This window comes from Histoplasma capsulatum, genomic scaffold (genome assembly GCF_000149585.1).
Source record: "Histoplasma capsulatum NAm1 scaffold_1 genomic scaffold, whole genome shotgun sequence".
Classification (NCBI taxonomy): domain Eukaryota; kingdom Fungi; phylum Ascomycota; class Eurotiomycetes; order Onygenales; family Ajellomycetaceae; genus Histoplasma; species Histoplasma mississippiense.
Window position 1 is genome coordinate 2,755,247 of NW_001813982.1, and position 15,681 is coordinate 2,770,927.

Here is a 15,681-nt window from a genome sequence, read left to right on the forward strand (position 1 = left end):
AATGATGAGGAGAATTGCGGAAAGTCAGAATGCAAATCATGCAAAAAGGACACGACATGGATCGGAAAATACCTTGTGATATTGCGGGAAGGGGGAAGGGTAACCATCATGACGGAAGAAATGCGCCTCTATGAAGGGCTACGATCAGCAGGAAGGTGGACAACTGGGAAGTGAGAATGCATTCGGGAGTACGTACCGAAATGCCGTGAACATCACTATCATGATCACCGCAAGAACTTTGATGCTCCAATGATCTGCCTTCACAAACACTTTTCCTAGACAATATAAAAAAGCAGCTAGCCATAGCAACCACTCAAGGAAAGCTGCAAAGATGACGGGACCCAATATGGAAACATAGACGATCTTCAATGTAGAATATTAAGTGTTAGCAACAAGGATATTTTCACCGCAGCGTGTTAAAACAAAAAGGACTTACATCCTTTATTGCCCATGGAGGTATATCCTCATCGTCGTGACCCGCCATATTTGAGCAGGTACTTTAAACTTCCAATATCGAGGCAGCGTCAAAGAGAGAAGAGGAGGTATATCGTTGATAGACTCAAATAGGAGATGAATTCAGGATCGCACCGAAAACGAAAACGACATACGCCACTAATCGGTCAAGTTGATCAAGCTAATGCAGATTGCCACTCAGTACCCCGGTCATTTCAGACATTGGCGTGGGAGAGAGATATGCAGCCGCAGTGGAGATGCTGCCGTTGCCTGCAGGAAGCCGGAGTCTGCCCAGCCTAACACCATAGATATAGTGTCGAAGAGGTCAATAAATGGATAACCTATGATATATTTCATGTATGATTCAAGCTATAAGGCCGTAACAGGACATGATTTGTGTCCCTCTTGCAAATGGTTGGCCAAGTTGCTGCTACTGGGCCAGTTAGAACGTGAATGGCGAGCGAGTGACAACAAAGAGATCAGCAGCAGGGAATGGGATATAAGACTGCGTTTTATCCAGTTACAACAACAACACACACCAACATACACACACACACTATCTCACACGGGGTCTGCCGAAGCAGACCACACAAAGAACATGATGTCAATAAATATAGCAATGTCTTGGTGGTTGATGTTGATGCCAGAAGTCTGCGGCAAACAGAACGAAAGACCTGAGCTTGGCGGGTTGGAGCAGAGAAAACAGCAGGAGCAGCCAGCCAGAACGCGACATTCCGACTCGGCGTTTCGAGCACTGCTGCAGTCGGTCAGTGGAATCATCCTCGCGGTTCCAGGGAGGAATCCGCCGTACAGCAGCACGCAGCCGGGATTGCTGCCGAAAGAAAACGGCTATATAGAACCAACATTGGCTACTAGTTTTACGCTCGAGAGATTAACTAAGTGGTTAGGGGAGGGATTTGTTTGCGGGATTATAGTCAAAGAGAATAAGCATGGCCACCAACATATAGTTCGAGGCCTCCACCACCAAAGAAACCTTGGAGTAATGGGCAGTCATTGTCATTGTGATCGTCTCCATGCCATTGAAAATAAACACCACAAACAATTAGCTGCTTGGATGTCGAACAGAAGCTCGGACCGGAACAACAACGTCCCGGTGGCCCTTGCTAGCTGCTATAAACTTCGGACCAGCAAAAAATCTCCTTTTACAACGCAGTTATCTAATGTTTGTATGGTCTCTTTCGGCGGAGTATAGCCTTCCTCACATATATATTTAGTTCCAGATTAATTGATCAGGAACACGATCTGTCTTCATATCTTGTGCAGTTACTCCTCCCCCGCCATTCCTCCTGTGCGGTCGAATTTTCCCCGCCCTTGTACCTATAGATTCGTCTGTTCCTCTCGGTCAATTGGAAACAAAGAAATTCTCTAACATAGCACATTTTAGCCCTTGCGATATCAGATGATTTAGGTCTGCTACTAGAATCCCCGTTCACTTCTTTGCTGTCTGAGAAAGCAGAGAAGGCAACCTCTCCTCGGCACCAGCAGGGTTGGGACAGTTTTGTCTCCATTTGTCCATTGGTGTCGCTCTCCTTTGAATCCTGCGTTTTGTTTTGTTAATAGATTGAGTCGTCACACAAAATGGCTGAGGAACGGAATCAAGTCGCCATTCCCCCGGAAGCCAATTCCAACGTACAGGCTGAGGACGATTTGAAGCAGGTGGCAGAGCTCAAGGCCCAAGCACCAATGAAAGGGGAGGGGCAACCTGTTACTCAAGAGCCCAGTGGGGAGAAATATGCAAACCCAGATACTAATGGCAAGCCTTCAGAAGGACAACAAGGTGGTGTGGAGGATGAAGATACGGAAGCCAAGGAGGAAGCTAGAATTATTGCGGCTGCCGCAAAGCTGGGTCAAGATGCTGAATCAAAGAGTGACTCTAAGGATGGTGAGCTAAAGGACACAAACAGTGACCAAAGGCAATCGTCACGAGGTGGCCGCGGTGCCAATCGCCCACGCGTAAACTATCGTGACAACATCAAATCAGATGTCTCGACGCTGAAAGAGACGAGCGACCCAGACGAGATCCGTAAACAGGTCCGCTTCCCCACATGCCTGGTGTGATCGTGTTTTTCAAAAGGTACATATCCCATATCTTTCTAACTTCTGGACTTCCTCACAGGTCGAATTCTACTTCTCTGATTCGAATCTTCTCATGGACAAATTCCTCCTCTCTAAAGTGGGCGGCAGCGAAAATCGCCCCGTCGAACTGTCCCTCCTGCACTCATTCAAGCGCATGCGTCGTTTCCAGCCATTCAGCGCCGTTGTCGATGCGCTCAAGGACTCAAAAACTCTCGAGTTGACCGACGACAATACCTGCGTCAGACGAAAGGTGGCCCTGCCGGAAACAGTCAAGGATTCGCTGGATCCTACTGTGGTCAAGGTTTTCGAAAATAAAGCCATGCACCGTAGCATCTACGCGAAGGGATTTGGTCCCGAGGAACCGAGCACGCAATTCGACATTGAGGCCTTTTTCACACCATACGGCCCCACCAATGCAATTCGCCTGAGACGTACAGCCGAGAAGATTTTTAAGGGAAGCGTATTTGTTGAATTTGACAGCGAGGAGACGCAAAAGGCTTTTCTGGCCCTCGAACCCAAGCCAAAGTGGAAGGGTACCACGGAACTCCTGATCAAGAGCAAGAAGGATTATTGCGACGGGAAGATGAAGGATATTGAAGCTGGTCGACTGCGGCCCAATACCGGCCGGGGCAGAGGTGCTCATAGAGGGCGAGGCCGTGGGGCCTCGAGCCACCACGATCGTCGTGGGGATGATAATAAGAAGAATTTTAGGGGTAGTCGAGGTGGACGCGGCCAGAGAGGAGGTAGAGGTGGTCGTCAAGAGGCTCAAAAGGATTCTCGGTATGTATACATTATATTGGCACACATCTGTCCCATTTTCAGCTCCCATATTCAGGAATCCTATTCTCCATGGTTGGTTGGTCATAGCTAACCCTTCTCTTTCCCTTCTTCCATTTCTGTCCTCGTAGTGGTGTCCCCGTCATCCAGGTGCCAGCAGTAACGGATAACCCAGCAGCTAAGGCAGGCCAGAAGCGTTTGCGGGAAGACGACGGTGATTCTGCTGCTGCTACCACTGCTAATGGCAACGGCCATTCATCTGCTTCCAATGGAACCAGCGCTGCCAGCGCTGATGTCGGAGCTCCCCCAGCCAAAAAGGTCGATGTTAAAGAGTCATGATAATTGTATCTTACCATAGTTATATTCTTCTTCGTCTTTTTCTTTCCAGTTGAGCCCATTGAACGGGTTAAAGGAAATATCCAATGGCAATGGTTTGTTCATAGTATTCAAGGGAGGGAATTTCATTAGATATCGAAATTTATTACTGAACATGAATTTTGAGTTTAAATGCCAAAAAAAAAAAAAAAAAAAAAAAAAAAAAAAAAAAAAAAAAGACAAAAAGTCCCCCTTCAAGGGAGGGGTTGGGTGTGATTGATATGATATACTGTGTATCGGCTTCCTCATTTACCCATTTGTTTTCATGTCCATGTTCAATTCTTTTGATGTCATTCCTCCTTTTTTCACTCATTCATTTCTTCTTTCTATTGATTCTCTCGCCAAGTCGGATCTTTGTTGCATTTGGTCGCTTATTTTTCTCATCTTGTTTCCTATATTCCCTGGTGAGCACTTGGATTTTGCTCTTTTCCATACGCTACTTCTATGGGCGTTGTCAGTCATGTACTGTGAGCTGTATTTGGGTTATTTTATCTTATTTATTTTATTACATGTTAGCTTTTTGTGTATGGAGTAGATGTTGCTACAAATATAATGAAAGCTCTTTCTGATGATATACGGTGGATTTTATTGGGGGGAGAATATGAACGGCATGTGGGACATAGAATAACAATAATAGAAATCCTGCTGATCGGCATTCTGATACCAAGCTTGATGCACTCGCTGGGCCATATCCCAATGCATAAATCATCCCTCTGACCAACCCCCTCGTTTCATAGCGGCTCGTTTACGGTGGTATATAAATCATACATCGTGATCTATTCCGAATCTCTTCCTGCCATACATCTTGGGGCAAGGATAAATTCGAATTTCAAGAAGAAGGCAAGAAAATAGGAGGGATTTGAAAAAGAAGAAGTTTATCGTCAAAGTGAACGAAAATACCAACCCCCCTACGCTCATACGTGAAAGATTTGAGAAACACAGCCCATGCTTATAAACGCGCCTTGGAGTGGGGTTTTGGAGGAGGAGTGATTCTCCGATCAAGCCTTCGCTTCAGGCGATCAGCGTTTACCTTGTAAGTGCGCGGGAACCAGCTGTACAGGTCGTTTTCGTTGTCACCAAATAACATGCTTGTGACGGCCTGTGCGCAGAGGAAGCAGGACACCATTCCTAGAGTTTTGAAATGAATATCAGCAAAGTCGAATAAGATATATATATATATATATTGGAAGAGAAGTATTCGAAGATCAGGGTGTGGATGTTGATTTACCATGGCCTTGAAATGATGCCGAGATGAACAAACCAGGCTCCCCTGGCATCTCCCCCACCAGCGGGTACCCATCAGCACTATATCCCATAATCCCAGTCCATTCATGTCGGACGCGGCCGGCAGGGTCGTCGTGTCCCCAATTCTTGCCGAAGAACTCCACTGTCGACGCAGCAAGATACTCACTAATGGCCGGATCCAAGACTGAGTCGTCCGTAGTTCCATAATTGGCCAGGCCGCCATTCTTACTCTCGCCGAACCCTCCACCGATGACGATATCGCGCGGATACTTTGATGTGTCAGGACATTGGATCATGTAGTCGAAGCCGCTGCCATAGTTGAAGGAATAAGTGGTGGAGAGACCGGATGCTGGTATTGCTGATCCGGGCCTATGTGCTGTCACCTGTCCGCGAACGGGGACTATGACACCCTGAAGCTTCGGGTAGATGGCTGCTGAGTAGCCGTTAGTCGCCATGATGACTTGCGCAGCTTGAATGTTGCCGCGCGGAGTCACGACGGTCCAGCCCTTGCTGTTTCCATAGTTGAAACCACTGCTCACGCTGTTTTCCTGCTTATGCAGACTGGTAACGGGCGTATTTGTCTGTAGGTTCAGGCCTTGGTTTAGACATAACTTAAGAAGCCCTATGACAAACTTATATGAACTGAGACTGCCTGCTTCGTACGTTACGGCTCCAGCAGCGCCAGGGACTAAGAATTTCTCTTCTGTTTCCTTTTTGCTCCAGAACGTGTATTTGCTAGCGGGGTGGTTTGGCATGACATTTTGCATGAATTTGACTGTCGCAGCGGCTTGCTCCAGTGATTCTTGATTGTATATCACGTCTGTTGTGTCAATATGTTCGCTCTCGCAGGCGATGTTATGCTTACGCGCAAAGGCGTGGACCTGCCTAACGGTGTTGAGTTCGAGTTTCGCGATTTTGATTGCTTCGTCGAGGCCCAGTTTCTCCACATTCGTAGGGAAGGTCGTATAAGAAGCTCCCTTGGTGTGGCCGCCTAATATCCAATTCCGCCGTATGTATTGAATTAGCTGGATTGTTCATGGGAAGTAGATTCTTCTCTGGGGACGCTATGTGCAAGTCGCCCTGGAAGTGACGCATTTTTGACCAGGGGGAAACATGGATGGATGATGCTGTCTCTCAAATGTATTTTCATATATAGCTTGGACGACAAAGGAATGAGTACCGTTTCTTCCTGTTGCTCCACTAACGGCGTTCCTCGCCTCTAGCATAACAATATTTGTCCCCGGAGCTCGACATAGTACATTATATGCAACGGCCGCACCAGATATCCCCGATCCGACTATTGCAATATCAACCTCTTCAGGAAGCTGTGTGGTTGAGCAAATATCCCCGATCTCATCTGGTGGGTTCTGCCAATATGAAACGGTAGGATTCGGGTGAGGAAGAGATACAGGTATAGAGATCCGTTCATCCATTTTGCCTTGGTTCTCGGTAGGTAAGAGAGCAAAGGATGCAGAAGAGAAGTACCAGTCTCTCGCGTTGGGGTTTCCCTCAGTTATATTTTAAACGGAAGAGGATGTGGGGTATAGAAAACCGGGGTCTAGTTTCCAACGATAAGTCCCGGATGTTGGAAATATATAAAAAGACATTATATCGACCTCGTAGTAGGCGGGTCTCCCATTCTGCTCTAAGAAAGAGTGCCAATGAAACAAAGTATGGCAGGAGAATCGGGGACTAGCGGAAACATCAGCTTGTTGGCCTCCCACGATCCCCATGACAGTGGCACCATATCCTAATGCGATCGCCATATCATCCGTCGCCCCATAGTACCACCACAATGTTGAGTTTGTTACCTTTTGCCTCAAGGGAATTCCCCGTGGCTACCTTGTCTGCATGTGCCGCCGATCAACTGACCGGTTTCAACCAAAACCTTGCTTGTAATACATAGAAGCTAATTTGTTCCACATATCTGATTGGAAAAGGTTGATTCTGTAAGTCAGACGATTCTCTTGGGTCAGAAGCCATGGTGGATGGAGCCATGACGTCCAGCGGATGGTAAGTTTGTCTGAGGCTCTGGATGCCGCACGGTTACAGGTGAACTTTATCGCCCGTGACCCGTTTATCGGAAGGGGTGATCAACCAATCAGCGATATTACCTAAGGTCATGTGACACTTTTTTTTGCTTCTTGCAGAGAACGACTCCAACTCGCAAATAGTAATTTCATATTTATTCCTGTGGCTTTCCACCCTGTGCAGCATTCTGCTGCCATGTTCTCGTCTCTGCACATAGAATTCATTATGCCTGCCACAAGTCCTGTGGTCAATTTGTTGGTTGGAACGAGCCTCCTCAATTTTGCGTGGTTGTATGGTCAATATACCCACCTTGGACTGGGATGGCTGTTTTCGGCTCCAAATTGCGCAGTCTATGTACCCAATAAAATGACTAATTGTGGACATTCACACCTTTTCCTTTGATGGTAGAAATATGATAAGCCCTAGCCGTTGCCTGCGCCTCCTCTCGGGGCTGGTTCGTCTCTATGTGTGGATGTGCAGGCTAAGATATTTTCGATCAGATGGCCGAAGTTCAGCACAGAGAAGGGATATTTCTCCTCACAAGCAATCTCTGAGCTACTACTACCTCTCGCCTCAACCCTGAAATATCTTAGTCCGGATCTTACCTGGGTATTACGGCAGCTAATGTTCTCGTTACTGCGACGTGGGCTTGATTCTTGATAGGAGATATATTCTCCTCCCAACATATTACAACGACTACGATATATTGAAAATCATTAACACTCTGTGTGGTGCCATCACGAATTGATTGAGTTATCCCGGAAGGAGTTGGCCAGCGCTCAATGGCCACCACGGATTACCTCCCCTGCAGCAGTCATACAATGGCATGTGGCAGCACAAGGGCACAATAAAGAATCTAAAACACGAAATGTCCTTTACGTTTTCAGAAATATCACGTAGGGTATTACCAGCCGACTGCATAGCCAGATCCCAAGAGCATACATGCATGCTGGTCTCATTTCCTTAATTTTCTGTGTACGTGACTGAAACTGGCAAGGACACTTCAAGGCCGGGCTTCGCAGCTTCGCATCAACGATTTTTCTAATACAGGAAATGGACTGCACTGTGTCCACCAATGGGCTTAAGCAAGCCACCACCAACACCAACATCACCAACTCAGGAGGCAAGATCAAGTCACGTGGGTTTGGCTGCACCAGCATCATATCAAGTTCCCCCCATTTGCTGCAGGTCGAGGCACATGGACAAGAGTTTCCCGGATATACTCCCTCGCTACTCGAAACTCTACTCTCGGCTTGTAACGTCGGCAGTTTGTTTCAAAAAAAAAGTTAAATGCACCCTATTCGTCTGCCGAATGATTTCAAGACCCTCGGAATGTAGACCCACGCCAATATCGTTCTGTTATGTCAAGTTTGGCGATAAATACGGGTTGCTGCTAAGCGATCTCCTTGGTTCCTTGTGGCCTCTTTCATGGAGGGAAAGTGGATTTTTTACTTTTTCGCCACTTGGATGTAAACATGGCACTGGGAGAAACGGCTTGAAATACAAGGACAAATTGGGAAAAGTAAGAGGGGAGGCCATTTCTTACTTTCCTGCCGGACACGGAGTTCCATTCTCAAACCTGCTGCTTAGTGTTAGGATCTATCCGGCAAACAAGGAAGGAGATAATAAATCACACAAAATCGCCGAACCAATTCTGGTCAAGATAAAGTGAAAATTTTTCAAGAAAGCACGTCCTGTTACGCCTGATCTACTTTCAGTGCTTATCTATATTCGCGCGCCTACATGTACTCCCGTACGCATAGTTTTGAGTGAGAAATTCAGCTGCTGGACGGCCTTTTCATATAGTATACTACTATATCTTGAAAAAGGTTCCCGCTGACACGTTGTTTTGATACCAAAGAACACATAAACCTACAGCATTGTTTGAAACTGCTGTCGTGTTTCTTCTGAGAAAGCTTTACAAAAGAGTTTTTATGTGTATGCCTGCAGCGCGCTTCGCTACCTTTCCAGCATCATCAGGTGCCGGGAGACGAGAAAATAATTCAATAGTCCGGATAATTCGATGGCTACTGAGGCTGCGATGTTCAGCAAGGATGATTCATTGAAAATCTTCCCCGGTTCCCTCTACCGCCTAAAATCTCTGACAAAACGAATGCCTTTGTATGAAGTACGCTGTGGAAACAATCATACACGCGTTATCGGTTATATTAGCCAAGAAGAGGTCCAGAGTCACCTTTAGGCGGTAACTGATGCCAACAGCTGTTTGAAATCGAATGTTTGATATCGCTGCTAGAGATTACACGTTTAGCGCCCCGATCTACAATATCGTGGTGTAGCTTGCTGTCAAACAAACGTTCCTGTCACGAAATTAACCTATTGCCATTAGCTATTAATATTTCCTTTTTTTTGGTAGGTTTTACATTTTGGGGAGCCTTGATCACAACTTAGGTATTTCTGGCATATTGCTTGCTCGAATCGAACTCCAGTATTCCGTATTCTTCGGCACCCCTGGCATATTCCCGGGTCAGGCAAGTCCTTCGGTGACTGCGTTGAATTGGTCTTGGATACGAGGGAAAATACTAAATGTCGTACCAAGCCACTGACCCCAAGCTTCAACGCCAGGCACTGCGATCAACCTGGATACAGCATACAACGATATGTAATTCGAATTAGAAGTGGTGAGGCTCGAGGACATCTCAAAGCGAGGCACTTTCATACCAGAAGAAATGCTAAGCCCTGCGAGTGGTTATTTCGGCCTCCGGTGGATATTCCATTATGGTTATCAACAACCATTCACATTAGTCTGCAGATATACGCTGGAATTCCGTATTGGAAAAGTTTTTCATTGTTGGCTACGAAATGTAATATCGACTTGGCATGTTTGCGGTCTGGCTTGTGAAAAGCCTTTTTGGTGAGCGAGGATGCTGATCCTCGCGGGCAGCTTTGTCTCCAGGGACTACCCGGTTCCCACAATAGTGTCTAGCCGGATGGTCTCCTCGCAGAAGAAGCACGATTGGGTGACGTGTGCTAGGTGACTTCATCAAGAAATTTTGACACAAGATATAATTCATGAGTTAAAAGCAATGTGGTATGATAAAGAAGGTGGGAAAAGGAATAGAAGAACTGATCACCTCGTCCAACACTGGGTGATCGTTCTCCGGAACATGAGAGGGTTGGTGTGAATTCCATCGCGGGGTTACATTGCATTGATCGACTGGGAATGGATATCATCATTCAGTTTTGGATGAGGACATGGCATTTTGAAAATCATGACGACGAAAAGTCGAGAGCCAGGGACAAAATGCGGATAGATCTCAGCGGGATCGTCCTCCTGGTAATGGCATCGGATAAATGTGGCTTGGATAACTACTGTACGGAGTACATGACTTGCATCAATCCCTCTAGCCTTCTTCCCCTCTTCATCTGCAGATCAGGATACGGGAGCACCTTACTCATTATGATTAGTGCGACTTCCTGTAAAATGCTATATTTAGCTTCGCGGTCTCCAACGCCTTTCCAACAGCCATACCCTGGACGTTTCAACTTCAAACACCAGTCTGTGGTCAATTGTTTGCTGAATCATGGGGTCTTCCTAAGGGAACGCGGCTTTTATAATAACCCAACTGAAATTAATACCATGTCATGAACACTACCAACGGGATAGTGATAGTGCTAATCTCTCCAATCTCCTGTTGGACGCAACCATACTCAAGTCGGTGGTGTATCGTTGAATATTGTTTGAAGAGTTTTCATCGGTCCCCAACCCCATCCAATATTTGCTGCAATTTGGGCCCTGGTCTTCCAAAGCGAGCTTCGCACCATGTAAACTTTGGCCTCGACAACTTGGCCATGGTTGAGATATTGCGTTCCGGATCTCGCTTTCGAAACAAGGATTTTTGTTGGTGGATTGAGCTGCGCACATTGGGTAACTGGATACACCATTTCTCTCTCTATTTATTGACTCAGCCGGGGAAGGGTTCAGGCTCTACGGTTAGCCTTGAGTCCCATTGATGTCGTTGCTGAATGATTTTGATTCTGGAGCCAGTTACACCTTGAATGTCCAGGGCCTCACGAACCTATTCGTATAGGGCAAAGAGACTTTACCCGCCCAATACCAAAAACCCATGCGCCACCTTAAGATGAACAAGTTACGCAGTGGAGGCCAGAGAAACGAACTGCTACCCCCGTCTTGGGACACACGAGCTCGCGATGCATGGGTCAGAACCAACTGCTCCGTCTTGGCGAATCTCTAGCGCACAAATTGAGTATGGAGCAGTTACATTCTGATACTTATTTTGCACCGAACACATGGGTCTATGAGCATAAATGGAGCCAGTATGACATGCAGGTCCGGCACTGATACTCGTATCCTCTATCGCGATGCGCTGTTGTGGTCACCATTGTGGTATTTCCCGTACAATCTGAGCTGGAGACATCCCTAGCAGGTCCATTTCTAGCATGGTGGAGTGCTGCATGGCTATATTTTTACTTGAGCTCTGACAACCCGACATGCTAAAAGCCTTCTTCAAAATGCCTACCGATTCCTGTGATAGCTCTCACTTGAGATTGTCGAGTTTTCTTCAAGCGGGAAATACTCATCTACAGCCATGTCTGAATCATACGAGGGCAGACGTTCGAGATCCACTGATCTAGGGAGCTATATAGTTTGTGAATCGGACCTTGGCTTCAAGATTTGTCTTACACGATCGCCGGAATGGACACACGGGAGTGGTTGATAGTTTTTTCGATCTTCTTGCTTTATTTGATGATAGCATTAAATTCGACCATCATTGTCCCGGTTCTTCCGGTATGTTCGCATCATCTACTTTATTCCGTCGGGACAATAGCCTTACTCCTTGTATGATAGACGATAGCTAGCGATCTAAACGGCACCGCTGTTGAAGCATTCTGGGCAGGAACCTCATTTCTCTTGACGTACGCCATATTTCAACCTTTCATCGCCGCCCTATCCGATATATTTGGACGACGGGAAGTGATGCTAGCCAGCGTTTCCCTTTTTACTGCCGGTTCATTAATCGCATGTTTGGCTCAAAACTTTTCCATGCTGTTAACAGGGCGTTCCATCCAAGGAGTGGGTGCCGGGGGTGTATTTGTCCTTGGATATGTCATTCTTACCGACATTGTCCCTCTCAGGCAACGCCCTAAGTTCACCGCAATTATTCAGATTGCATGGGCGATTGGAACCATACTTGGACCACTTTTCGGCGGCATAATTGCTGAACACTCAATATGGCGGTGGACGTTCTACATCAATTTCCCTTTCTGCGCGATTGGATTCGTAATAGTTCCCATTGCTGTTAGACTTAAGCGGCAGGAATCCACACTGATATATAAAATCAAACAAGTTGACTGGATCGGAGGTTCTTTATTCATTATCAGTATAACTCTCCTCCTGATAGCAATTTCTTGGGGCGGTACTCAATTTGCATGGGACCACATCGCGACATTCGCTCCTATGATACTCGGTATATTTGGAACCTTGTATACGATCTGGTATGAGTTCCAGATGGCGAACGTTCCGTTTTTGCGAAAGGGATTGTTCTATTGCCGATCCGCCATCGCCGCATACATCTGCTCGTTGATTCAGGGGCTAGAGGTACGTCAGAAGCACGAATATGTGAATTTTCTCGACCCCTCACCTGTTTCCCTTGGCTAACAAATGCAAAAACAGTTATACATTGCGTTGTACTATATCCCGCTCTATTTCCAGGCTGTAAAAGGCTTAAGCCCTGTTCTTACTGGAATCAGCGCACTCCCGATCACGTCTTCTTTGGTTCCAGCCAGCGTTTTTGTGGCGGGGATTATTGCTCGAACCGGTCTGTTTCGCTGTGCAATATGGATGGGATGGGTCCTCACAACGATTTCAACTGGTCTCTTGCTACTGTCGAATACCAATACTAAAACAGCTGTTTGGGCTACAGTCCTAATACTCCTTGGATTTGGGCATGGCCTCGTTCTTAGTGCACTCAATCTCGGGGTCCAGGCAATCTCTACTGTCAACAGCGTTGCTCACGCAGTCGCGATGTACTCATTCCTCCGAGCTGTTGGTGCTGCTCTTGGGGTAGGAATTGGAGGCACAGTCTTCCAGAACGCTATGTCCAAGAGGTTAAGTGTCCTAGGTCTTCCAACCGACATAGCAAAGAATGCAGAGGCGTATATCGAAGTCCTCCACACTCTTCCTGCGAATTCAGTTTTCAAAATCAACATTATAGAATGCTACGGCACAGGCATCCAAGGAGTCTTTACCGTAATGACTGGGTTCAGCGGCCTTGCTATGTTCCTCAGCTTCTTGAAGCAAAACACTCTATGGACAAGGACTTGGAGGACGAGAGTGTTTCAATCGAATACAAGAAACCTCTCCCGGATCGACCAATGATCAAGGCGCCCACATTAATCAACCCAGCACTTCCAGCACCAGCATACATGGCTAGCTCAAGTGACAATTACCTGGGTACGTTTGACTTTGAGGACTGTGAACCACAGCCGCCATACTTCGTGGCACATAGTGCTCCCCAGACGTTACGTACATGTGCGTGTACATATCGCGGCTACGTGCCATTTTCCTCTGCAACAGGAACTCGAATTTGAGGTTAATTTCCCTCCTCTTCCAGTATGTTGAACTCTATTCTATCCCCTCTGATTTTCTGAAATCAACTGTGTTATGGGAGGCGGAAGGCATCCCTCTGTGGGCAGATTTCTCGTGGCGATTGCATTGGAGCAATTTGTACTCGTCTTTGTTGGGAAGCTTCTCCAGCCTTTGTCGTGTACCAAGCGCGGTTCGTTCAAGGCTTGGTTGGCGCGGACGAAAATCGGCTATTCTTGTGGGAAAGCTTGACCAACCAGCTTTTTCTTGAAAGGAAAACACCTCAGATGAGGTTTTCTCGGAGCAAGTTGAACTTCTAGGCGCGCAGGGCCATTGCTTGCTGGAAGCGGGATGTGATCATGGAAGGTTTTAAGCGAGAGAGGATGATAATACTGCTTCATGCATCTAGGCCACCTATCTTGAGTAGAAATACTACAATGTGAAATTGGAATACTGCTGACTTGATGATATACACTAGTAATGATACATGAGGGGCAGTTCGTCACGCCACCATGAGTATTGGTAGTAACTTGATATTTGAATTTCACTTCGTGATATCGGGTTCTAGTTGAATGTGATTAGAAAAAAGTGTAACGTGGATGGAAATGAATTTCTAACCATGGCAAATGCGGATCATCAACATGACATAGATAGAGTTTATCCACCAAAGAGGATAGAAACTAATCATTGCCAGCCATTTGGAATATTTAGTTGAGAGGCCCTGCTTATCGGTGAGATCTTCGCTGATGGATCGCGCCATGATGACTCAGCCATAGTTCTGCCAGTCAACCGATTTAAGCTGCCAAGTTCAACCTCGAGGACAACAGAGAGCAAGCGACAAAGGGTTTTATTTATGGAAGAACTACAATTCTCGGACTTCCGATATGATATGTAGCTGTTCGTCCCTTCTCTTTGCGGGAGCTTCACATGAACAGCTACAGGCTGTCTATTCCCCGCGAAGTCTGGTCTTGTCGATTAGGCCATTGAGACGTCGATTAAATGTCGGTGCAAACGGAATCACCGTTCACTGTTCGATTGAGGACGATGCCGCAGAGAAATCCTGCACGTTTAGAAGAAGTGGCCAATGGCCGCATCGCTCACACATTGACCGCTTGTACACGGTGTAGACAGGTATATCCAGCCTTCTCCGGCCCCTTGCCTGTGCCGCTGATGTAGTACTATATCCTGTGCCCCTCATTCTCGTTCCACCGCTTTTGAATGTGATGTCCTTCTCTTATGATATGCCTCCTACATTTGCCACCGCTAATATTTAGGAATGCAGAGAAAATCGAGATGCGACCCCGGGATACCGCGATGTGAGCCCTGCCAGCGATCTAATGCGAAGTGCGTTTACTACGACCCAGCAAGAAATCGAACTATCTCAAGGACGTATATATTGCAGTTGCGCGAAAGGATAAAAATACTCAGCCAGGAATTAGCGCAGGTTGAGAACGAAATAAGCCATTCTACTGATGCCGAATTCATGATTCGCGGAGCAGGGCTCATTAAGTTCAAAGAGACGGATGAGCCTAGATTTCTGGGGCCGTCAAGTGGCATCACGATTACTCGGCTCATAATGGAAATAGCAAAGCAAAATACAAATTCGAAGAGCATTAAAGAAGTCGTAAACGAAGCTACCGCACAGGAAATCAAATATGCGTTTACGCTGGAGAGCCAAAAACCAACCTCGAAAATATATCCAATGATAAGTTCCGTTGCGGAGCCTAATCTCCCACCGCGGGAATTAGCTTACAGACTAATTGATATATTCATGGCCAAAGGTAAACTCCACGCCTCGCGACCGCCGTTCAATTCTCTGTCTCTCGACTGACCTCTTCTACTAGCTCAATACATGCTTCCCACCTTGCATGAACCTTCATTTCGCCGGGAAATAGATGCTGTCTTGGACGGATCCCAGGATCCTTGTCATAATTTCCAGGCTCGCCTTGTCATTGCGATCAGCATGCAGAAGCTCAGCCCACAGTATGCGGGATTAGCAGACAGTTACTATCTGGCTGGGCTTTCCCTTCTTAGATGCCTCAATAAAAAGGATGGACTTATCCACTCTGCAGTGTTTAGCACTCATCGCCCCAGTATTCTATTATTTGACGCCAACAAGGACTGCCGCGTATTGGGTA

General features: G+C 46.6%; 5 protein-coding genes across 5 annotated transcripts; 3 read left to right on the top strand and 2 right to left on the bottom strand.

Moving 5' to 3' along the window:
- Positions 1-106: 106 nt before the first annotated feature.
- Positions 107-484, bottom strand: HCAG_00785 (predicted protein; the record flags this gene model as incomplete). The annotated part of the gene is made up of 3 exons (XM_001543689.1): positions 107-128; positions 197-363; positions 437-484. The coding sequence occupies 3 exons, from the start codon at positions 482-484 to the stop codon at positions 107-109; spliced, it is 237 nt and encodes a 78-aa protein (XP_001543739.1).
- Positions 485-2,052: 1,568 nt separating this feature from the next.
- On the top strand, positions 2,053-3,666 carry HCAG_00786 (conserved hypothetical protein; the record flags this gene model as incomplete). The annotated part of the gene is made up of 3 exons (XM_001543690.1): positions 2,053-2,505; positions 2,591-3,330; positions 3,459-3,666. The coding sequence occupies 3 exons, from the start codon at positions 2,053-2,055 to the stop codon at positions 3,664-3,666; spliced, it is 1,401 nt and encodes a 466-aa protein (XP_001543740.1).
- A 1,241-nt stretch (positions 3,667-4,907) lies between these two features.
- Positions 4,908-6,042, bottom strand: HCAG_00787 (predicted protein; the record flags this gene model as incomplete). The annotated part of the gene is made up of 2 exons (XM_001543691.1): positions 4,908-5,938; positions 6,039-6,042. The coding sequence occupies 2 exons, from the start codon at positions 6,040-6,042 to the stop codon at positions 4,908-4,910; spliced, it is 1,035 nt and encodes a 344-aa protein (XP_001543741.1).
- A 5,706-nt stretch (positions 6,043-11,748) lies between these two features.
- On the top strand, positions 11,749-13,336 carry HCAG_00788 (predicted protein; the record flags this gene model as incomplete). Its single annotated transcript, XM_001543692.1, has 4 exons — positions 11,749-11,797; positions 12,015-12,556; positions 12,632-12,776; positions 12,882-13,336. The coding sequence occupies 4 exons, from the start codon at positions 11,749-11,751 to the stop codon at positions 13,334-13,336; spliced, it is 1,191 nt and encodes a 396-aa protein (XP_001543742.1).
- Positions 13,337-14,542: 1,206 nt separating this feature from the next.
- Positions 14,543-15,374, top strand: HCAG_00789 (predicted protein; the record flags this gene model as incomplete). The annotated part of the gene is made up of 2 exons (XM_001543693.1): positions 14,543-14,674; positions 14,826-15,374. 2 exons carry the CDS (start codon positions 14,543-14,545, stop codon positions 15,372-15,374), a joined length of 681 nt encoding a protein of 226 aa, XP_001543743.1.
- Positions 15,375-15,681: the final 307 nt, after the last annotated feature.